This window comes from Vipera berus, assembly GCF_964194415.1.
Source record: "Vipera berus genome assembly, chromosome: 2".
Lineage (NCBI taxonomy): Eukaryota > Metazoa > Chordata > Lepidosauria > Squamata > Viperidae > Vipera > Vipera berus.
This window is the reverse complement of record NC_138203.1, coordinates 21,604,889-21,632,495: the sequence shown is the minus strand read 5'-3', so window position 1 is coordinate 21,632,495 and position 27,607 is coordinate 21,604,889. Positions and strand designations below refer to the sequence as shown.

The following is a 27,607-nucleotide window of genomic DNA, read 5'->3' as shown; positions in this document are numbered from 1 at the left end:
ATACAAATCTTCTGATTTCAGGTGATGTATGGTTTGGACTCGCCCAGATATGGACTTAAGTTGGGGTTCCTCAAAATCGTTCACATTGACTCCAAAGGGTTTGTGAGACTATCCAAAGTCAATGTTAATAATATGATTATTCTTAGTACTATTAGTTAAAGTAGCATGGGGGTTGATGAACAATCCGAAACTTTATGAAGGGGACAGTGAGCTGAAGAGTTTAGGAATGCCTGTCCAAAGTGAAGTTGCTTTCTTTAGGCTGAAATTTAGTGGTGATATGGGGTAACAGTAGGAAAAAGGATGCTGGCAATCAGGGGACAAAAGGGAAGGCGCAGAGCAGATTGTGGGCAAGCAGGCTGCTAACATGATTTGCTGGGAATCTGTTCCTTTCTGGTGAGACTGTGGCATGGAACAGATGCACAGGCCAGTACTGAACAAGGGAAAAGATTGGGTTGAGGATGTAATAAAGGCAGTGAGATGTTTTGGGCTGGGATAGGCAGAAAGGGCATTAGAAAGATCACGATGAGCCAGTGGGAAATGCATGAGGAATTACTGAGTGGCAAAGAATATCAATCTTTACTTCACACACAACTTCACACATCACTGTGTTTCACATAAATCCCTCAGCAAGGGAGATGGGATGGTTTCTAAATACATAAAATTAAAAAATTTTTGCACCCCCTGAAATCCAAAGCAAAGTAGAATATTCCAAGTTTCTGCCGAATTGCAGGTAATTCAAGTATCTGGGTTTAGTTCTGGAATGTAATGATTTATTATAGATTCTAAGGAACTATTTTCTATGATTAAAGGAGAATATTTGTAGTTTGGGATTGAAATAAGGGATCCTTGGTGCTCTCTCGAGCTTGTTTTCTTGCAGAAATTTCATTATCCCAACTAGATAACACCACAAGAAGTAACTTGACCAAGGACCCCTCAGCTATTTTCTCTTTTGTGTAGAACTAGCAACAGCAAATTGCAACAAGGCAGAAAATAAAACACGAAGCCAGTTTAGCCGGTTTCTCTGTCTTTAACAGGGGTTTAAGTTGTAGAAAAAGGAGAGCTTCACAGGGTGTGAAACTAAACTGGCAGTTTTTAAATAGCGAATTTTCTATTTGAAAGGGATAAACTATCAGCTTTAGTGGGAAAGCGGGCAACTTTTAAATGTCAAGATCACTTTTTTAATATGGGAATTCTACATCTAAGCCCAATTCCATTAATAGCAGTATTCTTAGTCACTGCTCTGCACTCTTAAATGTGTGTACTTGTCACTGCACATGTGAACATGGGTTACTACCAAGTGATCTGCCCGTTTTATCTTACACTCCCAGTCTATCCAAGATAGGTAAGAAACAAACTTTGTGTGCTGTCTGTACTAGTTTCCAATGTGTTCTTTCCTGGGAGTAAGCTCCATTCAGCATAATCGGGCTTACTTCCTTTACAGTGAGGCCTGTCATCTCTGGCCTGGAGAATTCTCTAATGCAGGGGTCTTCAAATTTGGTCCTTTTATGACTTGTGGACTTCAGCATGCCTGTCTGAGGAATTCTGGGAGCTGAAGTCCACAAGTCAGAAAAGGGCCAAGTTTGAAGACCCCCCTGCACTAATGAATCGCTCAGCTCCCCATAAACCACGGGCTCTTCTCGCACAGTTTCGGAAAGGGTTAAAGAAAACGTCAGGGCCGAGCCCCTAACCCTCCCCCATCCTCCACGGAGATCGGCGGCGCAGCCTTTACCAGCTGGGCGCGGTTTCTTTCCAGCAGCAACGCTCAAAGGGGGTTGGGCATCCGCCGCCGCCTTCTCGTGCTCCTCAAGGCCGCCACCGCCGCTCGCTCAGCTCCTTCCTCCTCGCCCCGCTCGCCGCACAAGCCCGAAGATGGCGGCTCACCATCTCCTCGCCCGGTTGCACCGCTGCCTCTTGCCCGCCGCTTCCCGATGGGGGTCCGGCCACGGGACGGCGTCGCTCGCTCTCGGGGCGCAAGCGAAGGTAAAGCGGCCACGTCGGGAGGTTCGGGTCCCCGCGGGTGTGTGCGCGCGCGTGTGTGCGTGGGAGCTTTCGGGCTTGCAGCGGCGTTTTCTTTTTGGCCGACCCTGTTCCCGATACTGGTAGATTCGGGCATCCTTCCCCAAGTTCACGGCAAGTGGGGCTTGGGGTGGTTTCTCCCGGGTTGGGCCGAGGGCGCGCGGAGGAGCGCAGCCATCCGTTCGGGGATCTTTTTCTCTAACCGGTCTCTTTAAGAGCGGCTCGATCCACAGCAATTGGCGCGGGGTCAAGTTCAGCTGTTAGCTAGGAAGAAGCTGAGCTAGATCTGGGGGGGGGGGGGGGTCAAAGCCGTCTCGCAGGCAGAACAGCCGGTCGGTCAGACGCCCTGCTGGCGTTTCTTGGCGCCCTTCTTCGCTGTGGCGCGGACTCCCTTGACAACTAGTTGGGCCTGTTCCGTTGGCTCTCACCAGGATCAGGTCCACCCCCAGGGCTGTTTCTGTTCCCCAGGCGGGGAAAATTATTTCACCCCCGCCAGGGCAGGAAAGGTGACCTCCGATCCGCTGCTGCAGAGCGAATGACGCGCCTGCATCTTTTCTTCTGCCTGCTGGCTGGAGAGGTCGGCGCGTTACGGGGAGCGCGTCCTTGGACGGGGTTGCTGAAAAAGCGAACTGCGCGCCGACCTGACCTTGAGGGAAAGAAAAGGCGCTTTCCAGTTCTGCTTCCGCGACGAGCTGCTGCGTTTAATTTAGACGGAAGAAGAGAGACCGGTGATGGTCCCGATCGAGAAGCGGCTTTAAGGGATCTCTCAGCTCGATTCTGCCTGCGCATGGCTTACTCGGAAATAAAGCTTGCTCCTCTTAAAACAGCGTTTCCCTCTGTGAGGCTTTTATCTGTCTGGAAAATGAAAATGCGTCTCCTCGCAGCAATATTTATTTGAGGACTTTTATTAAACCTGCAGTGTATGCCTCCCAGCATACACAAAGGACAGCACAGCAGGAGGCTGATGGTGCAGATCAGCAGAGGGGTTGGACAGCTCCGGGCGATAACTGCTCACTCAGGATAAGCCTAATGAGTTAAGCTGTTGACAGCCCCAGGCATGGTCAGCCTGGTGGGAAGCCAGGATCTACACCCATTGTCACCTGCACTGGCAGGAAGCCCAGGTTTGAACTGATTGGATGCCATCCACCTGGGCAGGTACAAATAGACGCCAGGCTTCCCTGTTTCCCCAGTTCATTCTGTTCAGAATAAACTCATCTTTACCCCAGCTCTGTGTCCGTCTCTATGTGAAGCACGCGACTTTACACAACCTGTGTTTTGTGACAGCTTGCTCAAAGTTGGCAACTTTTAAGATCGCTGAATTTCAACTCCCAGGATACCTGCTGGGAAATTCTAGTAATTGAAGTCCCCATCTCAAATGTGCCAGGTTTGTAAAACACTGGGTTGCTATATCTGAGCTGCAACAATCTGGATGACCACAGAATAAGGAAAACTAAATTCTTGCTTGATGGTGAATTCATCAATGGAGTTAACCTCTTAATCAGAGTATGTTAAGAATTGCAGCTACAACTGGTTCCTGGCACCTACTGACCCAAAAAGTGGTAGTAATAAATGTTCCAGTTCAGGTGGAAGTTCCAGAAAGAAATACAGATAATCCTTGACTTATGACTGGTTGCTTAGTGACCATTTGAAGTTATAATGGATGCCCTGCCCAAAGGTACTTACGATCCGATTTTGAAGTTCTGATGCCCTCCCTGCAGTCACACGACTGCATTTTGGGGACTTAGCAACTGGCCCACATTTATGGCTATTTGCAATGCTCCCCTGGTTATGTGGCCATGGTTTACAGTGTTTTTGCTGGAAACAGGAAGTAACTATCACAGAAAAAGGTCATAAAATGCATCTGGTGATGTGATCCATTTTACGACTGTTATGACTTACGATCATAATTACCAGGCTCAGTTCTGATTGTAAGTTGAGGACTACTTGTAGTTAATGGTATCTGAATTGATGGGATAATGCAGCTTTCAGCAAAACTCCCTTAAAGTGTAATAATAAAGACAGCATGCCAATAATAAATTTAAAAGTCAAGAGTTGGAGCTACAATTAGTCATCTGTCCATCCAAGGTAGGGCTGGAAATTAATCTGCCACAAAACTAATGATTTCCTCTCTTTCGGATTTAAATAATTAAAAGATTAAATACCTGTCTTCTTAAGCTTGCAGTCTAGGGACTACAGTTCCCCTGGACCACAGGTCTGCAACCCGCGGCTCCGGAGCCGCAAGCGGCTCTTTCAGCCGTCTCCTGCGGCTCCCAGTCCTCTGACATGCGCAGTCCAAAAAAAAAAAGTGGGACTAAAAAAGTTCAGCCAATCAATTCAAATATGCAGGGTAGGTGCATAGCTCGCCTTGGCTCCACTCTTCAGTCAAACCCTGTTCTGCACATGCGTGCATGTACGCGCATGTGCACACATTTTTTGCGGCTCCCAGTTTTTCCTTTTGTGAGGGAAATGGTTCCGAGTGGCTCTTTCACTTTTTCAGGTTGCTGATCCCTGCCCTGGACCATCCTAACTGGAATTTCTGATTCTTCACATTCTGAAGGCCATTGAAAAATAAAGCTTTAATCAGGAAGTAACTGTCTTCTCAAAAGCAATATTTGTTGATTTAAAAGTTTTGTATTAGTTTAGCAGAATTTTAAAATACAAAGAAAATGAAAATAGTGGGAAATAAAGGGATGAAAAAGGGTAAAGAAAAAAAAATATGGAGTAGAGGGGAAAAAGAAAAAAAAAATGTTGACTTCCGACTCTTTTTAATACAGTTGAAGAGAGAGAGAGAGAGCCTCAGTATTCAATGAGGTTCATTTCCTATTTGCTGCCTAAGAAAATCACAAAAATTATACTGGCAGATTATTTATTTTACTATCTCCTAGAACAGAGTGTCCAACCTTGCCAACTTTAAGACCCGTGGACTTCTACTCCCAGATTCCCCATGTCTAGGCTGGAGAATTCTGGGAGCTAAGTCCACAGGTCTTTGGTAGTCAGTGGACCTTTTGATAAATATGACAGGGTTTTATAAAGGAAAATGTTGGAAATGCTTCTAAGAAGCGTTGTAACCGCCTCCTTTCACGCTTTCTGTAGAGGAGGAAGGTTCCCCTCCCCTTGTGATCAATATCAAGATGTCTCTTAATTCTTGGTAGCTTTATGGCCAGTGCTAAATACTGTATTTTTATTAATTTGATTCCTGCCTGCTGCAGTTAAAAGACTCTTGGTGTTTGCAATCACTTCAAATTATATGAAAACAGTCATGATAAACGATAGAATGAAAATGAGCAATCAAAAATAATATTTGAAACTGATGGAAGATGTGGTTGATTAAACTGTGGGAGATTTTAGTGATTATTACTTGCTTGAGGCCTTCAGTATTTCCTCTGGACATGGTTTATAATGAAATCTTTCACAGACCTATCTGAGGGTCCTTGAAACTAAACCCATAACTTTCTGCTGTGTTTCCCCAAAAGTAAGACCTACCCCCAAAATAAGCCCTAGCTTGATTTTTGGCGGTGGGCCTAATATAACCCCTGCCCCCCAAATAAGCCCTAGTTTTGGGGAAAGGCATGCGCCTAAAAATCAAGCTGGGGTGGAGGTGTGGAGCTGGCCTATGTGCCCCGCACCCATTTACCTGGCAGCCAGGCCTCTCTTTGCTGGCCCACTTCTTCTGCGGTGTCCCCAGGTCTGCATTTCACAGTCAGAGGCCTTTCCAGAAGGCCAATGCAGCTGAGAACCAAGCTATGGATTGAATGAATTCAGTCCATAGCTCGGTTCTCGGCTGCAAGTGGCCTTCCAGAAAGGCCTTTGATTGCAAGGCCGGAGCTCCTTTCTCAACTGCAGAATGAAGCTGCTCCTTTGGCCACAGAAGAAGTTGGCTGGCTGGGCGGGACTGGAGGTGAGTGGAAAAGACACCCCACCCCCCAAAATAAGATCTGGTGCCTTTTTTGGAGGCAAAAAAAGAAAAAAAGACTTGAGTCTTATTTTGGGGGAAACATGGTATTTGCTAAGTGTGTGCTTAATCATTAAACTTTTGCTCTTAAATTCCAAATTTTATTTTGATATGAGTGTTTTTTTCTATTGGTATGTAATGGCCTTGGTTCTCAGAATGCCTGGAGTCTGATAAAATTCTGAAGTCCCTATTGAAAATGTTTTCATTTGGTTTCTTTTTGGCTAAGGCAGTTTTGTAACTGTATACTTGGCCTGTTCTGAAAGTCTCCCTGATCTATCCAGGGGTCTTTGTAACAAGGTAAGATTTCATAAAAATGACAAATGTGTCTATGCAGTTATAGAGTAAGCTTTACCCCAAATATACTTGTGGTGATATGCAAGCACAAAGATATGAATTACAGGTTTTATCATTTGTCTCCTCATCTTCATTTTTGGATGCATCTCTATTCTGCCAAGTGTGTCCAGGGGATTTTATTCTCACTGAACATGGGGAGTTATATCATGATTGTGTGCATGCTGCTTCTCTGCAATATACAGATGCATTCCCCTTCATTTGTCTCCCTCCCATATATTTCATATAAACCATAATTTGGTTTTTCCAGGATTTAGTGCATTGTAGGAACCTGTTCATTCTGATTTGTTAACCGTAATTAATGCCACAGTCCACTATGCAAACTAAGTGGATTGTGGCTTCATAAACCGTTGTTATCAACAATGTTCTAAATACGATTTGGCTAATGTTTATAATGCACGTTTGTCAATGTTTCACTCAAAGAAATTTGGACTTCTAAAATTGCAGAATTAATTGCTATTGCAACCTGTGAGCCTTTGGCTCATTGTTTCAGAGATATTTCCTCAATCAGATTCCTCAATCCCGTCAACAGTGGCATAGCTTCCAATTTACTGCCTTCACTTGAAAAGTTGGAGATACGTTCATCTGCCTTGAAAGTAGCCCATGTTGATTTGAACAGCACAGGAAATGTTTTATGACATTTTGTATTATGTCATGCTGCTTCATGATAATGTTTATGTTTTAAAACAGTTTATGTTTTAAAACAGATAATGTTTATGTTTTAAAACCTTTTCTTCAATATGGACTCCCTTTAAATACCATTTGTAGCCACGGAGTATGGCCAATGATCCCCAAGACTTAACTCAAGATTGAAATCATAACATTTCTTCTAGCCATTGTGGGTTCCCTATGACAACATTGTGACCCCCCCCCAGAGGTCTGGGGACCGATAGGTTGAGAACCACCGTCTTAAAATGTTTTATAAAATTTGCCAAAATTTCAATTCCACAGGAGACATGGGCCCAGGATTTTGAACACATTCTGTAAGTTAGCCCATTTGAGGTACCTTGGTTGAAAAATTGTTACCCAATGATTCACGTTTTGCCCAGTTAAAGGTTACGGGAACCAGAGTTTTAATAGTATATAGATGGATAGATAATATAAGGTAAAGGTAAAGGTAAAGGTTCCCCCGCACATGCGTGCTAGTCGTTTCCGACTCTAGGGGCCGGTGCTCATCTCCGTTTCAAAGCCGAAGAGCCAGCGCTTGTGCGAGGACGTCTCCGTGGTCATGTGGCCGGCATGACTAGACGCCAAAGGCGCACGGAACGCTGTTACCTTCCCACCAGAGTGGTCCCTATTTTTCTATTTGCATTTTTACGTGCTTTCGAACTGCTAGGTTGGCAGAAGCTGGGACGAGTAACAGGCACTCACTCTGCTATGCGGCACTCGGGATCCGACCTGCCAAACTGCCGACCTTCCGATCGACAAGCTCAGTGTCCTAACCCACTGAGCCACGGCGTCCCTTATAGATAATATAGTGCTGGGTTAATCATAAAAGGCTCTTTGAATTAGTTGGCACCATCTAATTAATTGAAAACTGCTCTTGTCAGTAAAAGGTGACGAACCAGTTGCTTGTGAGCTGCTGCTTTTGGTTTCAAGAGCTTTATGACCTGTGTCATGCTGCCAGGCATACCTTATTAAGTCAGTCAGTCCTTCCTTCCTTCCTTCCTTCCTTCCTTCCTTCCTTCCTTCCTTCCTTCCTTCCTTCCTTCCTTCCTTCCTTCCTTCCTTTATAGAACTTATATGGCTGTTTCTTTTACACACAATAATCCTACGTAACTCACAACAAGATATGATCAGTGGTTCTGTTCTATTTGTTAATAATGTATTATATAAAGTGAACCACTTTTTCATGTTTCTTACTATTTCATGGCTAGCTGAGGAATTTTGGGAGTTGAAGTACACAGGTCATAAAGGAGCCATCGTTCCCTACCTCTGCTATAGAGCCTTCCAGGTGCGTCTTACAAGAATTCCTGGCTCTCTTAAGATCCCAACATTGGGAGGCTTCCATACTGCGGAAAGCTGCCCTCAGGAATTTGTGCCAAGAGTAGCACATACTGCTCACGTCTGAGTGGGCTGTTTTCTATTGGGTGCTATAGGTTATTACTTGATTGAGTAGATTTATTCCCCTCCTTTTATTTGGGAACACTTCCCTCTTTTTCCTCACAAGAAGGAAAATATTGTTTTGACTGAAAGAGAGTGACTGGCTCGAAGTCACCCAGAACATTAACATTTGGATTTTCCTGATCCTTGTCCCACACACAGGCTCTCAGTTGTTGATTATAATGAAGTTGTTGATTATAAGGAATCTTTTCCTCAGCAATATACAATGTCTGAATCATTTTTTTTAATTATACATGTTTAAGGTCTTTCCTTTTATCAGAGGAAGGCTAAGAATTATCCTCTTCTGCCCAGTAATGTTATAAAAAGTAAACATGCACCACCGGACAAAAGAATGGAGCTTTATGCAAAGATATCTGTACATGAATTTATGTGTATGATGCTAAGCTATGATTCATGTGATGTCCTAAGTCAGGCATGTCAAACTCACGACGTCATGTGATGTCGTGTGACGTATCGTGACTTTTTCCCGATTGCCGGCAATGGAGAGGGTGCGGTTTCATCCTGATGCATCTGGCCTGCGAGCCGGCAGTTTGACATGCCTGTCCTAAGTCATAAATCATGGTTTACAAATCACTAGGGCTATGCTCATAGACAGAATTAAAGAAACCAATTCTGGTGTAATGCGATGTGAGAACACGACTTGCTTACCTATCAAATGCTCAGATGCTTATTGCTGATCAACAACTTTTCAAGTTGCAGTTCTTTCATTTTAAATTGGATGGGGGACCTTCTACCTGACTATGCTTAATAAAATAGGATAGATGGCCATCCAATTTCCAGTGTTTAACACTTGCTTTCTGATAATCTAATATATCTGGCATGATAATTTCATATATTTGGCATGATTTTTCTTTTTCAACTGAAACGCACATATAATATGTCTCTCAGTCTATCTGTCTGTCTCTCTGTCTCTCTCACACACAGAGGTTATATTGTTTGTATGTTTTGTTACTCAGGAGCACCTGCTGTTACAGCTCATCATGAGTAAACCCACAAGATGTATAGAAACTGAGATTTTGTTTGTAACTGAGGTCTCTTAAATTTCTGAGACTTCACTGGGTTCTGTAAACTTTCATATATATCCCAATTAAATGTGGTCTCATACGTTTTTTATTGGCATAAGAAATGTAAGGGCTCTTTGTTTCATATGATATAGTTGTGTTCTTTAAGATCCCCTTTTGATCTTCAACTATTTTATTTTTTTTCTATTTGATTTATATTTAATAATAAATGAAGAGTGTAAATTATTTGATCTTTTTTGTTATTTGCCATATATGTAGTTTTTATTTTTGGTTGTTAAATTCATTAGTTCAATAAAAAGAGTACTGCATTGTATGTATGTATACGTGTGTGTGTTTGTGTGTATGTATTTGTGTGTGTATATACGCGTGTGTAGTTTTAGTGTGATGTAAAGCTCTAATATGCATTTTGTGGATACTTTGCAATTCTAGATCAGTGGAAACTGCTTTATGTACATTTGTATGTGTTATACAGTAGTTATACACAATCAAGAAATCTGTTATTTGGATAAACTGTATAATGTTGCATCCATGACATTCTTATCTCCCACCTTTTTTTTTCTTTCTTAACTTTTAGACTTGTGGTTGCTATTTTTCAACCAGTTCCTGTCACAATACCCAATTTTATACTGATCCAATAGAAGCAGTAAAAGATATACCCAATGGATCCACTCTCCTTGTTGGTGGTAAGTAGTGAAATTCTACTGTTTTTTCCATATAAAGTGTAAGGTCCCAAGCCCTTCCTTATATTTGAGATACCATTAAAAGTCTTATCAGGCAACTCAACAGAGGCTTCTTGAGGAAACAGCACTTTATTTTCGATCAAAATAAGTCCTGGGTGGGAACACAATCTGAAAACTGGCAGCGTTGCATTCAGAAGTGCCACATGTTAGAAAGTTAGTAGAATTGCTTTATAAACTTTGTTAGCCAATGAAAATCAGACAACAGAGCCATTACATTGTAAGGAAGACATCAATCATTCCTGTATACTCCCTTATTCCCTTCTCCAGTACATCCCATCCATGTACATGTTTCCCGCGCTTGCATGAAATTTGTCCCTGACATGAACTCTGATTACAAAAGCGAGATAGCAATAATTAGGCTAAACAATTTCTTTTTGTTCCAGTTACAGAACACTTCAAACTATAGGTAGTTCTTACTTACTGATCTTTTAGCGACTGATCAAAGTTACATCAGTCATGTGATCTCCATTATAGCCAAAATGTGGTGTCCTATGCCTCAGCTATGGTATTCCTTTTTTCCTCCCCTTTGCAGAGCTGAGAGATTGGAGAGAAAGAGATTTCAGGAGAGTAAGCTTTTTGCTTGAAACCAATGCAATCAATCATGCTGGGAAATGTGGATACGCTATGCAAACAGCTTATAGTACTTCCTTGAAATCTCTTCTCCAATCTCTTGGCTCTGCCAGGGATACAAAAAAAAAGCAAGAATTTTCTCTGGGCAATTTCTTCTTTGCCTGAATCCTCCCCCCTCCCTTTTCTAAAGAGGAGAGATTGAAGAGGAAGTGATTTCAAGAGAGTAAGCTGTTTGTTTAGCATACCTATCTGAGTATGTATTTGTGTTTATCTTTTATGACTGTAAGCTGCCCAGAGTTACCTTATGGTACGTTGGGTGGTCAATAAATTTTATAAATAAATACAAAATAATAAAACAATCTTGCTTTGTACAGACCTCTTTGTTTCTAATCTTTTTGCTCTGCAAGTGGGGAGTAAATCAAGCAATTTCTGCAAGCAGTCACTCCTTTACTTGATCCTTGCCCCCACACCATCCCAGGTAGGGTATGGTTGCAGAGGAAGAGCAAGATATTTCAAGAGAGTGAGCTATTCATATAGCACGCCTGTGGCTCCCAGCCATGAGATATGTTGCAATCTCATTGCTTTCAATCTGTAAAAGTTAGTAAGCAGGCACTTGGGCATTCCAGAGGGCAGAGAAGTTAGGCGAACAGAATTGAAGGTGTGAAAGTCAGTACAAAAGTCTCATTCCAATTGGAAAGCACAGTCCCAATTATGTGATTTCATACTTAGTGACCACCTCACTTACTGATGGATTTGCCTGTATGTATTTAAATCTGTAATTGTCAATGTTTCATGCATGCCTCTATAAGAGATACATCTAGGTCAAGGATCCCCAACCCCCAGTCCATGGATCAGCACCGGTCCTCAACACGCCAACAACCGATCCGTGCAAATAACCAAAGCCCCATCCATGGGGTACAGGCAGCACACAAAAACATGCCTCCTCTGGTCCGTGGAAAAACCTTTATCCATGGAACTGGGTCCCTGGTGCCCAAAAGGCTAGGAGCCTCTGATCTAGATTATGTACATCTTAGATGTATGTATAGTACTTTAGCTGATAAAAAAAAGCAGAGTAAGAACTGGTTAGTACTTTATTGGGAGATGACTGTTGTGCCACTGTCTTCTTCTCAGATAGATTTAGCTTAAGTCTACAGCCCTTTGATTTAGTGGAAATCAAGGAATCAAAAATACACGTCAGAAAAAGATAATAGCAAATGTCTTCCTTACTGTTACAGAAAACCCCAACCCCAACTTACAGATGCTTGAGCAAGACTTTACCTTGTGTTCTATGTTTGCAGAACTGCTCAAGCATGTAGAAGCTGCATGGCTTAAGGAGACTGAATATATGTCAGAATCCATTTATATCATATTCATAAATGGAATGTTTCAAACATTATTCCATGGATTCTGCCATCTCCCGAAGAGAAGAGAATAGATGTGGATTGAACCGGTATTAGGCATTTCAAAGGAAAGGAGAAGCCTTTTGAACTGGGGAAACAAAAGGGGGGGCTAGCATCTGGCTTTTGTCACGGAAGAGAGCAATAAACATGAAGGGTCCTAAGTTCCTTTTTCCCACGAGAGGGATGATACGAGATAAAGGATGGGGGACTGACCAAATGGGGTTAAAGGGGGTTAAACCGGGAACTCTTTATAAGGGTTTACTTCGTGGAATAATATTAAGTCCTGTCTCGTTTCCTACAACCAAGCATGTCATAGTAAAGATTCTTTTTGGAATAGATTTGACTCCAAGAATTTTGTCTTCCTAAGACGTGGTTTGGGGTGGGTCCTGACAATATACTTATTGTCATGGTGCCGATAAATGAGACAGTTCAAACAAAATGCAATCAAAATGCAAAATGACACTTATTCTGTTTATAATTTGGAGTAAAATAAAGTTGGAAAAAATACTTTTACTTTCCAGTAAAACTTTTGGTTACAAAAATTACCAAATTAATCATAATAGGAGCTTTTGTCAGTCACGTAATGTATATTTCAGTCCTAGCTGTGCAGAAATAGACGGAGATCCAAGGTGTTAAACATCTTTCAAGACTTTTCAGTATATAACATTCCTATATATTACCAAGAAAATATTTTCTGTTTTCATTTATGGTTCAAGTCTTCTTCTTTTTCCCCATTTCATTTCACAGCTCACAGCTCATTGAGATGCTAGGGTTTTGATTATCAGTGATTTTCTGCCAGCTTCTTCAAGTCTTTTGCGCATGACAAACTATGCTATGGGGTGTCTTATTCTGATTATTGGCTGAAAGTTTTGACTGCTCCAAAATCCAGAGGTTATAGGGTGCCTTCTCCTGAATTGGGAAATAGAATTGGGTCAGTGGATCAGCATGGGCAAACTATAGTTTCAAAATAGAGTTATTCACTGCTAAACAATTTGTATCACATAGGTTTTGGGCTCTGTGGAATTCCGGAGAACCTCATAGGAGCTTTGTTGAAGACTGGTGTAAAAGGAATAACCGCTGTCAGTAACAATGCAGGGTAGGTCTTTCTTTCCAGTGCCAGTTTTTAGGATTATTTTAAACATCCCTAGTAATGCTGCATGGGGAAGGAAATCCCTTATCTTTGCTTTGTAAAGAATCTATTTTGCAACTTTAACAGATGAGGTTACTTTTTTGTTTTTTGCAAGTTCAATTAAGTCTGAACTTTGGCTATATTTTCCTCTCTACTTATTTTGCTGCACCTGTTAATGGCATGATTGCATAGCAGTGGTACATATTCATGTCATACACAGGGCTGCTGTCGTTGCTATTGCAGAGTGTAAGTTATTCATTCATTTAAATATCTGCTATAAACTTCGGTTGGTCACCCATAAAAGACGTGTGGTTGAAATAATAAAGACAGTGGACGGCAGAATGCCAGAACATGAAGTGAAAGTTTGCTGTCTTTCAGACTCTGCACAAATACCAAAATATTTCAGGGTTTTTTTAAACAGGAGTTTAAAACTGAAGTTTGTACATTGCCCCCCAAAATGTTGGTTTTTGTAAAATAAAATCACCTTCTTATTGCACTCGGCTCTTCAAGTATTCATATGTAAAGCAGAGGTTCTCAAACTGCAATTCAGCAATATAGTGACTTCATAAAATGATAAAATCAATACAGCATTCATCCCTATGTATAATGATTTTATTGAGCTTAAGTATGGAAGTAAATAAATGCACAATTTTCTATAATTATTTTTTTACTCTCTATACAACAAGGAATAATATAACATTGTAGCTTTATAATATAAAATAGTTTAATTTTAAACTACCTCATTGAAACTTAAAACTGTATTTTAAATGGGAAGGATGAATTTGCTGTCATAGTGGAATGTGTCAACCTGGCTGTTGTGGCTTATTCAACAAGCCATGATAAAAATGGTTTAACATTGCAAAAGGCTAGTTTTATGAATCAGGCTTTATTTCTTGTTTAATTCAATTTAAAACATTAAAATACAAACTCAAAAAAAGAGAAAGAAAAATACATAAAAACAAAACAAAGCTAAACAAAACTACACCAAAAAGTGCATAAACAAGACAAAAAAAAACACCATATACATAAATTGTCCCCCCAGTTGAATACTGATAAATATATTTCAAAGATAATAACTCCACCCCCCTTGTGGAGCAGGCACACAATTTATAAATTTCTACTACACTATTTATCCAACCCACTTAGCCTGGCATCTGTTTAATGTATGAAAGCATAGTTAACAGGTAAAACCAACAGCTAAATTATGAATCAGGCTTTATTTATTTGTAAAAATTTATAATATATACACATAAATTGAAAATACTGATCCTTGGTCAGGGACCTCTAACTTGAATGTTCAAATGGTGCTAGGAAGACTCTCACAATAGGAGTTAGTTTTTAAGGTACTTCCTTTATTAACCACTTGTTAATCCTTGGAGGAGTAACCAAAACTTTTTGTGTCATGTCCAAATGATTAAAGCACAGGTATCTTTTTTGTTCATTTGTTTAACTAGGGGAGCATTGCCTTGGAAATAATCCAGTGCATTCTTAATTGTGGATCACTGCAAAAATCCTTGTATCATACTAGACAAATGGCTGTCCAATCTTTTTTTTTGATCCTCTGAAATTAAAACATGTAAAATATTTTAAATGGGAAAAAAACCCTAAATTAATAACTTTTTCATTATACAATATATACAATCCTACATTTTTCTTTAAGTAAATGTTTTTATCAGTATAGGTAGGCATTTCAGGCCAAATAGTTGCAAAGATGTGAGTAATTGTTCTATGGACTAGAAAACCTGATTTAGGCTGGTTATTTTAAAACACTTGAATGTGATATTGAGGTTAAACATTTTAAAGAAATTCTCCCTTAGTTATCAGTACTACTTTTAGCAATTTTTCATTTCCTAGTTTGAATACTATTTTCAGAAACATGATACTGTGCACCAGAACTATGTGAAATTTTACCAAGATGTTTATGAAATACTAATTTTTTTCACTAATGCTCTTTGTTGAGAATTGAGAAAGATTTAGACACTGCTGTAGAACTGAGAAATTTGGCACTGTATTTTGTACTTCTGCCTTTTCAATGTTGAAATTCTTAAATTTATGGTAGTAAATTCCCTAAATTGTTATTGGTAACCATTTGTTTTCTCTTTTTTGTTGTGACAGTTAGCTAATCCCAGATCTAAGTGTGTAGGAGAAGGAGTGGCAGAACCTGGGGTGGAATTTTAAAAGAGGAGGCAGCCTAGAGTCCCTATGTTATTCTATTCTGGCAACAGCTGTGATCTGGGGCAGAGGAGTTGGGAGTTGTCACTCAGGAAGCTTTGACAGCTTTCAGAGACTTTGTGTTACAGAAAAATGGATGCGAGATTTTGTAGTTGAAATTAGTCTGTGGGAAGCATTTGGATTTGTGGCTGCTGTATCAGCTTCCCTGTTGTGCAGCAATATGCTTGTCTGAGCTGCTTGATTCTATTGCTGTGCTGGCAATGGAGTCCCCAAGGCTGATAATCTGTGGGGATTTTAACCTGCCCCTAGATGGCATTGAATTGGGAGTGGTTCAGGAGTTCATGATAACCGTGAACTTGACCCAGATAATCAAGAGCTATGAGTTACCAGAGGTCTCACATTAAATCTAGTTTTATCTTGAGGCTGTTGCAACCCGACCTGAGGGTGGAGGATATTTGGTCTTCTGTTATGTCCAGGTCATTCTCCGATTGCTTTTTGCTTGCTGGAGATCCTTCTCCCATCAAAAAAGATGTGCCTACCCTGGAAACTGGATGGATTTCAAAATGAGCATGAGTTTTTCCTGAAATACGCTTGTCTGTTTCTCTGAGGGTTTCACGCTGGAATGGGGAGGTGAGGAGGGCCTTAATCAGGTACTCGTCACTTAATCACCATTTATTCAGTGACTGTTCAAAATTACGGCAATACTGAACATACGGTAACTAGGCTGGTTTTCAGAGGTACAGTATGGCTGTCGCAATGCCCTGGCACTTGGCAGCTTGCTTGCATTTATGATTGCAGTGCACTTCAACTCTCCTTACCTGTCTATATCCCCCCCCACACCAATCTCTGCCCTTTTGGCCCTCCTGTACTCCACTGCCATCCCGCACCTCTACTGCTCCCAGCTACTAATGAGGCATTCCCTGGTCGAGCAGCGGTTGGCCCTTTGCAAGGCTGCACAAGACCTCACTCTTTTCACAATGCCATCAATGGATCCTGCTATCTTAGTCAATTTTCATCATCTCTCCATCTTCTCCTTTCTGAGGAAGATTGTTGAGAAGGTAGTGAGGTTGCAGTTGCAGAGGTCTCGTGAGAGAAACGTATTATCTGCAATCTTTTAAATCAGAACTTAGGCCAGGACATACCTGTAATACATAGGACTGAGATAGCACATGTTGGAGCTGGGAGAGGGGTCTTACAACCATCCTGGCTCTCCAGCTGTGGGGAAAGGCGAATAGGAGATACAGTGTTATGGTGTGTGTTTTTTCCTTTCTCCGTGACTGATTCTGGTTGGTATTGGTGTGGGAAAAAGTCAAGTAAAAGATACCTGATTTGTGAGGTGTTACCAGGCTTCATACCCTCTCAGCCTTCTTGTTTACTGTCTAAATAGGACTGTTAGGAGAGATCATCCATCAGTTTGGAGTTAGGTGTCATCAGTATGCCAAGCAATGGTCTCAAGATCTTGTCCTGGGCTTTGAGGTCTGAATGGAAGGAATAGGCTGAAGCTCAACCCTAGCATGGCTGAGTGGTTGTGGATTCTTGGACCACCTAGATCTGAGGCTTTCTATGTCCGGTTTTCAATGGGGTTGCATTGCACTATTTGAGTTTGATGTGCAATCTGGAGATCCTCCCAGAATCTCAGCTCCTACTGAAGGAGCAACTGGCTGCTATCTGCCAATTGGGCTCCTTTTTGGACCAGAGGGTCCTTTCTCCTGTGTTTTGGTCACCATGGCTACAGATAGTCCATAGTGCAGTGGCCTTATAGGCAAACTTGACATCTCTATTCCATGGGCTATAATAGTTACTAGTAAGCTTCTGGGTGCAATTCAAGGTCCCACTTTCTACTACTTACATAGCAGAATTCTAGTAATCTGAAGGATGATCTTCCATCTGTGGTGAAAGCCTGTCCATCCCATGTAATCCAACAGATCTGGCTTGATTTACAGTAGGTCCCATTAATTAAGTAATTGTATTTGATAGACCCTCTTTGTTGTGGTGCTTACTGTCTGAAACAGCATTTCCCTAGAGATTTGTATGATTTCCCATCCTGTCTACACTTAAAATAAGCTTTGAAATTCTGACTCTTCGCCATGGAATCTTCCTCCAAATGTCTGCTGTTCATTTTCCGGGCTACTATTTTAACGATTTTATGATTCATAAAGCTTCCTCGAGTTGCAGGTGGGCAACCTGGAATTTGACAAATAAATCAACGAATGAGGATAGTAAAGGGAGATTTAGTGGTCTCCCCTCTTTCTGCTGAAATTCCTCCTCCTCAAAGTCTGCTCCAAAAACTCCCCTATGTTTTGGAAAGAATTGGAGAGCCTAGAATTGATACCAACTGCTGATATATGCCTTCTGTTGACAGAGGAGACCAACTGAATATCACCCTGTAGTTTTATTTTCCTTAGCAACATATGTTGGCGGGAAAAATACATTCTGCTCGTAGTATAACTATCAATCATGCAAAGAAAAATGAACCCAAAATGTGTAACAGTGGCAAGGAAAGAAAAAGCCGCTCAATTTACTCAAAGTGAGCACTATCCTCATTGACCCATCCTACATGGAGGGCCTTTGTGTGTCCTATTGCAATAGCCTCCAGGTGCGTTATGAAGATGGGCAAGGTAAATGACTTATAGAATGATCTTGATGGTTAATTCAGGAGGTAACTGGAAGAATCCCAGAATTTTTTTTTAATGTTAATAAAACGGGAAATGATTTAAAAACCATAAAAAACAGGGTTTATGCTAATCCTGTGACTGGAACAGTTTCCTATGGAAGCTGTACACTGTCTTTGTTGTGGATTTAGTAAGGTTGCAGGTCATCTCGATGAATTGCATCTTCAGTTGGCAGACAGAAAATTGCAACATGCAGTCTTTGACTTATGACCAGTCGCTTAATGACTTATCCAACTCAAAAAATCCTATGTACGACCTTTCCTTGAGGTTACTATTGCTGCAACCCCTCCATGATTGCATTTTGTGTGCTTGGCATCCTGTGGTCATATGACTGAAATTTGCAACTTTTTTTGCCATTTTCCAGCAAAAATGCCCACTGGATATGCTGGATTCACATATCTATCATGTGGTTTATCTAATGGCCACATGATTTGTTTAACAACCATGGTGACCCGCTTTATGACCATCATAAAATGGGTGTGAAATCTAGAGTGATCATATGGTATCTCCACTTATAATGACAATGTCTTATGATCGAATTTCCTGGCTGCATTGTGGTTGTAAGTCGAGGACTACCTATACTAGGGCTTTTCAAACTTTTCACCCATTGTACCACTTTTAGGATATAGCAACATCCGAGTACCACCAGTCGCCTAGCAAGGTGTCAAAAACTTGACCAAAAAAAAAAGTGATGAAGTACAGGTAGTCCTCAACTTACAACAGTTCACTTAGTGACTGTTTGAAGTTACAATGGCACTGAAAAAAGTGCCCTCCAAGCCACACCCGAGCAAGACACCCGCCTGCCTGCCCGGCAGCGCTCTTCCTCCTGTCTGAGGTTTTCATTGTTGTGAGCATTTCTGTTGAGGATTGGCAGTGTGGGTGGGGTGGGGGGGTGTTTGGTTTTTATTTCCCCCCCTCTGCTGGGTGGTTGCAGCAGGTTTTGGTCACTTCACATGACTCTGGGATACTGTGACCGTCATAAATATGAATCAGTTGCCAAGCATCTCAATGTAAATCACAAGACCCTGGAATGCTGTAACATTTCAGCTGATCGGCGCTTCTTCTGGGCTCAGCAGCAGCGCCGGGATCAGCACCGAGCTCCAGCTGGAGCCTGGCACTGGTCCTGGCGCTTCCACTGAGCCCTGACAGCCCCAAAGAAGCACTGATCCTGGCGCTTCCGCTGAGCCCCGACAGCCCCAAAGAAGCACTGATTCTGGTGCTTCCACTGAGCCCTGATAGCCCTGCAGTTCCAGCCATCTCTCGCTCCGGCTTGTGCGGTGCTGCCACCAGTTCAGCTCATTCCCCTCCCCCGCAACCACTTTTCTAGGATGGTTACGTACCACCTGCCAGGTGCCAATGTACTACAGGTGGTACCCATATCTTCTGGTTGAAAAGCCCTGACCTATACTACGGTACTACAACCAGGAAAGATTATTGCATATTCTGCCATTGTCCACATATATGAGAAAAAAGGAAAAGTTGTGGAAATCTTCACAAGAAGTAAGATTTATTTTCTTTACTTGATCCATTCATTTTTGTTGCTAATTTGTCTTGGTTCTCCAAAATATTTCTGATTTGATCAACATCTTTGTGCCAATCCTGTCTGTCATCAACTGCTTCTTTGATTTCTGGCCTGCTCTTGCTAGCTCAGTGGTAGTATCTAGTCACCTTGTCTCCTTTTAGCCTCTTTGCTAATTGCCTTTGATTTTTTCCCCCCAAGCCACAGGGTCTTCTCCAAGGAGTCTTGCCTTTCTAGCACACATTCAAAATATGAAAACTTCAAGGTCATTATTAGGGCTTCCTATGAGCAATCTGTAAGGGACGCGGTGGCTCAGTGGGTTAGGACGCTGGGCTCAGAAGGTCGGCAGTTTGGCGGGTCGAATCCCGAGTGCCGCGTAGCAGAGTGAGCGCCTGTTGCTCGTCCCAGCTTCTGCCAACCTAGCAGTTCAAAAGCACGTAAAAAATGCAAGTAGAAAAATAAGGACCACTATGGTGGGAAGGTAACAGCGTTCCGTGCGCCTTTGGCGTCTAGTCATGCCGGCCACATGACCACGGAGACGTCCTCGGACAAGCGCTGGCTCTTCAGCTTTGAAACGGAGATGAGCACCGGCCCCTAGAGTTGGAAACGACTAGCACGCATGTGCGGGGGAACCTTTACCTTTACCTATGAGCAATCTAATTTTATTTTATCTAGGATAAATTACAATACCTTACAATTCAAGGTATTATCGATAATTTTGTCCAGCATCACAATTCAAGTTTATCATTTCTCTTCATTTAGCCTTTGTGATGATCTAGTCATCATAATCATTTTTACATCGGACTCTGGAATTTTGACTAGATATGCAGTATGTGCTAGACTGATTCATAGAGATTAAAAGAATGAGCAAATACATTTTTTTCTCTGTAGGTGTCATCTTGATTCGTATATGTATTCATGTTGAAATTAGTATCATTAATCATATGAGTGATGGAAATATTTGTCTTTATATGAGACCAAGGAGATTTAAGAAGCTGTTCCACCTTTCAGATAGCAGGCATAAACACTGTTTCTGCAATTTCATTTTTGAAAGCACAGTTCGTAATATGCAAATTATGAATGTACAGTGTGAATGTTTTTCTGGTTGGGAGTCCAGTACATTTTTATGTTGTAGCTTTAACTTGGCATACAAGCCATTATGGGCATATGTGGGTAGTATTGGGCAAGTTTCAGTGTGAACTATTTTTAATTCTCCATCAGTTGATCTGCTGGCACAAGCTTAAACATTCCTGTCTGGGTTTTGCTCTGTTGCTACACCATGCCTATGAAAACATTTGCTTGCTTTCTTCTTTCTAAGAGGACCAGCAAATACAGAAGAGAATTATTGAATATTTGTAAAATCAAGAATGTGCTCAATAATTGAAGGGAAAATGCTAGAACTAATTCCAGTAAATTTGAAAGCAGGTATTCTCAAGACTGCCAAGATTATGTACTGCTTAGGTCAGGAAACGGTTCATTTACTATACTTTATTCTGCTTTTTTTCCATCAAGAAAGTCCAAGCAGAATAGTTAGCATTGGTCCAGAAGAGTCCTGTCTAGATTTCAAACAAATTAATGGCATCATCTCTCTTCAAAAATATGAGTTTTCCCCATCATCTTGAAGAGAAATAGTGTCTCTTATATCCCCTATCCTGTTCACTTTCTCTAAGATGGTAAAAAGCATACTTTTCCAACATGCCTTCAGCCCTTGGACGATTTGATAATGATGTGTTAATTGGGGGGTGGTGGTTTGCTATTATTTTTAATTGATTTAAATTAACATAGAAATGCTTGTAAAATAAATAATTGTGTTGAAATTCAACAAAATATCCTGGCCGTGGAGTAGATGTTTAGACTTCTGTTCTCAGAATTCCCTAGATTCATGGCCATTGCTGAGAATTCTGGCCGCTGAAGTTCACAATCTGTTTGGTGACCAGATTATTTTATTAATTGTGAATGTATATTTTTTTTAGGAAAAAGCTAGAATAGTTTAAAGAATCTCCAGACTAGTTCATCTATCTTAATTTTCAAATGGTTTGAGTTGATGTTACTCCTGTAATTGGGATTAGCTGTTCCTAATTTTAGCTGGAAGATTATTTCTCAGTATGCCAGATCAAGTTGCTCTGGAATATTCCTAAAACACAGAGGCTCCAAAGAGCCTGTTTGCAGTTTGGGCTGCAAGTGAGGAACGGAAACCTGGGAGATTTTCCAAGATGAAGTCAACCTCTGTACTGGGACAGCATATTTCACAGAAGGGACAATGAAGTTTAACATTGGCTGGTAGACCATATTAGATTCACTTGCTAGGCATGGGAACGGCACATGGTGCACATAATGAATATGAAAAAACACAGCTAACAACTGATACCTTTGTTTCCTCTCCTCCTTTGATGACCATAATATTCAGAGGGACTAAGAAACAAATGCAGAGTGGGTAGGTTTTTAGCCCTGCCTTACTTCTGATGATGTACAGGCAGTCCTTAGCTTACGACAGTTCATTAGTGACCGTTTCACTGAAAAGGATTTATGACCATTTCTCACTCTTATGACTGTTGCAGAATCCCCATGGTCATGTGATCAAAATCCAAACACTTGGCAACTGACTCATATTTATGACAATTTCAGTATCCCAGGGTCGTGTGATCAGCTTTTGCAACCTCCTGACAAGCAAAGTTAATGGGAAAGCCAGATTTGCTTAACAACCAGGTTACTAACTTAAAAACATCACTTAACAAATGCGGCAAGAAAGGTCGTAAAATGGGGCAAAACTCACTTAATAAATGTCTTGCTTAGCACCAGAAATTTTGGGCTCAGTTGTGGTCACAAGTCGAGGACTACCTGTAATTACAGCTTCATGACATCTGGAAGGCATTACGATGCAGCAGGCTGGCTTCAACAATCTACATGGAAATAACGGGGCAAGAAAATAAGCTTACTTCCATCCAGCCCACTGCATCCTCTGGAAGGTCTCTAGTCTTTAATTCTTAAAATTCCATCTTTAGTGCTACCTAACCAAGTCAGCAACAGATAATGGTATGTTCACTATATTCCAGGGTAAAATCAGACTTCCTTATCCATATCACTGTTTCAAGGCATTATTTCCAAGATATACACAAACTTAGAACAAACTTGTTAATAGCAGGAGGATAACAAAAGTGATAACATTATCTTATTAACTGGGCAAAGCTAATTCATACCTGTAATAAGAAGCACGTGCTGTCGTTGAACAAGTACAGGTAGCCCTTGACTTAGAGCTATTCATTTAGCGACTGTTCAAAGTTACAACAGCACTGAAAAAAGTGACTTACAATTGGGCTTGCACATACAACTGTTGCAGCATCCCAACGGTCACATAATCAACATTTGAGCACTTGGCAACCAGCATGTATTTATCATGGTTGCAGTGTCCTGGGGATGTGTGATCATCATTTGTAACTTCCCAACTAGCCTCTGACAAGCAAAGTCAATGGGGGAGGGCAGATTTGCTTAATGACATAACTTATTTAACAATTACAGTGATTCACTTAACAGCCATGGGGGAAGAAAGGTGATAAAAATCTGGCACAAAATACTTGATAATTGCCTTGCTAAGCAATGGAAATTTTAGTCCCGATTATGATCCTAAGTTGAGGACCATCTGTAGGCCAATGCCATATGGCTGCTTTGTGGCCAAAGAAACCTTCAAAATGGCGGCAGAAGGTTAGAGGGACCACTTGGCATCCTTATTTATACAACATACCAGTTGAATTATTGAGAGTTCTTAGGAGAAGAGTGTAGTTTCAGTAAATAAGATTAAAAATGTAAACATAAACAGCAGCAATTGTTATACTTACCAGAAAGAAGGATGAGCCATTTTTTAAAGATAATCGTCCATTATGAAGGAAAAATTCCACAGAGAAAAGTGATCTGTTTCCATTGCTACGTTTTCAACAAATCTAAGATGACAGATTCCTTTTCAATAATTCAGGGGAATGGATTGAATGAGTCTTCAGGGAAAACACATACTTTCAGATACTTTATTTTTCTTCCTAGCATTTTTCTCACAAGTGTGGGGTCTTCTTTTTTTCCAGGTCAACCATGTATTGGTCCATTGGTTGATTAACTGACTTGTCGCCTAAGCCTGAGCTCGTGAGCTGAGAGAGAGCAACATGTCCAAAGTTATCCAGCCATAAGGCTGGAGTAGAATTCTCAGGTTTTTCGATTCTAACTTGATGCTAGATCATAAGACCAAACAAATCTCTCTCACTTTCAGATACTGTGGTCCCAAAACACTATTGTTATACCTTTTGATTTTAACCTGGAAACAAATCAGGAGCTCACGAAAACAATTTATCATACCCCAGAGTATTGTTGCTCATCTCTTCTTTTTTTTGAAAAAAGCTTGAATTTAGTTCTGCTTTTGAAATATAGAAGTTGTGTATTGGTCAGTGTTTCTTCTACATTTCAGGTTATAAGCTATGCTAAAAATACATGATTGAGAAAATTTCTGAACATTGATCCCATCCCTTTTTAACATTACAAAATTACGTACAGAATCTGAGATGAAACAAGCTTTTATGAATTGGAGACAGGTTAAGCCAACATGTATAATAAAATGTGAATAGTTATTCTGGAAAATTATAAAATCAGTAGAGAATATATATAGCTCAGGGTTCATTTGTAGAGTTCTTGTTGATCTCCCTGCTGTTTGCAGACGTTTCATTACCCAACTAGATAACATCATCAGTGTGAGTGTGTGGTTGGCTCCCTATTTGTATACTCTGGCTTGCCTTGCCAGTGTTGTTGATGGAGTGTCTACTTTTCTCCTTGGCAGTTCTTTAATTAGGATATTATTTTCTGCTTGATTGTTTGTTTAGTATTAATCCCTGCTTATCAGGGGAAATGTGTTCTGCTCTTTTTGTTTCCTTCTTAGCTTTTTTATTGTCTCTCTTGAATGGTGTGCAAATATAATTTCTTATGTGTCCATAGAACCCATGCCCATTATAATCCATATCATAAACCATGTTTTATAGTTTAAGTTTGAAGTCAATAACTTGAGAATCTCCCACCCCATGTTTGCAGATCTCAGGGCTACACATGACTATAGTTGCTGAAAAGTGATGGCATATTTTCCCATGTTTTGAGATAGGAGAGGCCTGAAATATATTTTTATAGAGTATAAAAAAACTCTTCCCTAAACTCTAAAAATCAGACATTCCTATTCTTGTCTACTGAGGTTTACTTTCTGTGTTCTCTCGTCTTCCTCCAGAAGATAACATTTTTTTTGTTACAACATGAGAAGACTATACTGTACAAGCCAGCCATTTGTAGTTTATTTGACAGACTGCAGTTAATTGTGGCTCAGTGTGACTCTTTGTTTTTTTTAATAATAATAATAATAATTATTATTATTATTATTATTATTATTATTATTATTATTATTATTATTATTATTATTTCTGGCCACAATATTGTAGGCATAATCTAAATTTTCCATCACTTGGTTCTCAACCTTAACCCTGTTTTCTCTGCAGAGTAGACAACTTTGGGCTCGGACTTCTGCTTCAGAGCAAACAGATCAAGCGTATGGTGTCCTCCTATGTTGGAGAAAATGCAGAATTTGAGCGGCAGTATTTATGTGGCGAACTGGAAGTTGAGCTTACCCCACAGGTGAAATGTTAATTGCCTATTCTTTGGAGGAAGGCTCCTTATAATAAATGGCACCAAGTCTTTTGAGTTCCATTCCAGTTGCAGGATTTCCACACCAGAAACTGAATGTTTCTTGTGCAACTACTGTATTGTGTGGTCCTTTTGAGTCTGTTGCAAATCATAAGGCTCAGACAGCTTTCCTCATTTCTGTCCTTTTGCAGAGGCGCCAACAGACTTCCCATCTTGGGAGTGTATTGCATTGCACCACTATAGGAAGCAGGAAACTGGACAAGATCAGTCTTTGGCCAGATTCCGAACCAACCCTAAAGCCTGATTTATGTTAGAGCCCCAGGCTACAGACACACTGTAATGATTACCATGCAGTATTAAAATACAAGTAAGAAAACATGGAAACTCACGTACCAGCCAGTTAAGAGTAGGAGGAGGTTTTTTTTAAGCTGTTAGCATTGCATCAGCAGTCACATTTTAAAAATCCATTAAGTATTTGCAGTGTTGCGCTTGACTGATCTACACTCCATTCTTCATGCACGTTTAACTAGCTTTTTGGAAAAGATTGACTACTTGCCTGCCAGCCAAACTTCCCTCCTACACCAAAGTTAAGAATACAAGTAGCTCATTTCATATTTACCACCTTTCTTAAGTTAATCTTTTCTTAGCCCAACCACACTGAGTAAATAAGTTAACCACAGTCAGACAGGCTCTGGCTGCCTTCTCCAAATCTTCAGATTCTGGGAATATTCCTATAAGCTGAAGTAGCACTACATGTTTGAAATGTGCTGTAACTAGCATGGCAAAGAGGCCATATTTGCCTGAAAAACCCATAATAAATATACCGTAGTTGGGTAAATAGATTTGTTTATATTTTTGAGAAACAGTAACATATGGAGAAAAGGTTGGAATGTACACACGTGTTTCAGAAGTGAGATATTGGTAACATTAAGATGCCCTGCTGATCATTGACCTTATTATTGCATAGTAATAAACTAAAAGGGTCGCATTGGCTCAGTGGGTTAGGACGCTGAGCTTGTCGATCAGAAGGTTGGCAGTTTGGCAGGTCGAATCCTGAGTGCCGCGTAGCAGAGTGAGCGTCTGTTACTCGTCCCAGCTTCTGCCAACCTAGCAGTTCGAAAGCACGTAAAAATGCAAGTAGAATAATAGGGACCACTACGGTGGGAAGGTAACAGCGTTTCGTGCGCTTTTGGCGTCTAGTCATGCCGGCCACATGACCACGGAGACGTCCTCGGACAAACGCTGGCTCTTTGGCTTTGAAACGGAGATGAGCACCGGCCCCTAGAATTGGAAACGACTAGCACACATGTGCGGGGGAACCTTTACCTTTACCTTAATAAACTAATATTAAAAGGTAGAAAGCTTCAGTACCTCTGCTCCACATTTCCTAGGAATGAGTATTCTATGCAAATCTTCTTGCTGTATTCAGGAGCTATCTCAGTGGACCTAGAAGAGCAGAAAAGGTTCCTTAACAATGTTTGTCAAAGAATTGATGTACTGTTGTGAGCTACAGACCTTCTTTACATCTTTTTTGTCTTGCCAGCCATTAAGCCTTTTGTTCTTTCTAGGGTACCCTTGCTGAGCGGATCCGAGCAGGAGGAGCTGGCATCCCGGCTTTCTTCACCAGTACTGGGTATGGGACTTTGGTGCAAGAAGGAGGATCTCCAATCAAATACAACAAAGATGGCACAATTGCCCTGGCTAGTGAACCAAGAGAGGTAAAATACCTGTGGATTTGAGTGATGTTGTGAATGAGGAGGGCGGGCATAGCCTTTTTGAAATTTTCGAAAGTTAAGACAGATTCAGGGCATATAACACACTTTGCCAGTAATACAATAGCATGATTTGAGGCCTGTTCAGGAAAACAAAGTTGAATAAATCCTAACTTAGTGTAATATATTAAGCAGATTATAAATCCACCATGCAGATCATATGGTGGCTCCTGATTTTATTTTATTATTATTTTTTAAATTCCATTTATATCCCGCCCTTCTCCAAAGACTCAGGGCAGCTTACAAGCTTAGCAGTAGCCTTCATTCTATGTATATGCCTACTTATTAGGGCTTTCACACACACCCCCAAGCGGCATTATTACAAAGTCAGCTTAATTGCCCCCAACAATCTGGGTCCTCATTTTACCTACCTCGGAAGGATGGAAGGCTGAGTCAACCTTGAGCCTGGTGGGATGTGAACCTGCACTAATTGCAGGCAGCTGGTGTTACTGAAGGAGGCATTAGCCCACTGCTCCACCAAGGCTCTTTTTTATGTCTTCTTTATTCAGT

General features: G+C 40.9%; 1 protein-coding gene across 1 annotated transcript in view; it reads left to right on the top strand.

Annotated features, from left to right (window-relative positions):
* The first annotated feature begins 1,738 nt into the window (after positions 1-1,738).
* OXCT1 (3-oxoacid CoA-transferase 1) overlaps positions 1,739-27,607 on the top strand; it is a 72,182-nt gene continuing 46,313 nt past the window's right edge. The window contains exons 1-5 of the mRNA XM_081318378.1: positions 1,739-1,980; positions 10,040-10,148; positions 13,181-13,271; positions 25,181-25,316; positions 26,894-27,043. Coding sequence (XP_081174504.1) covers positions 1,870-1,980; positions 10,040-10,148; positions 13,181-13,271; positions 25,181-25,316; positions 26,894-27,043 — 597 coding nt within the window. The 5' untranslated portion in view covers positions 1,739-1,869. The remainder of the gene's footprint in view (positions 1,981-10,039; positions 10,149-13,180; positions 13,272-25,180; positions 25,317-26,893; positions 27,044-27,607) is intronic.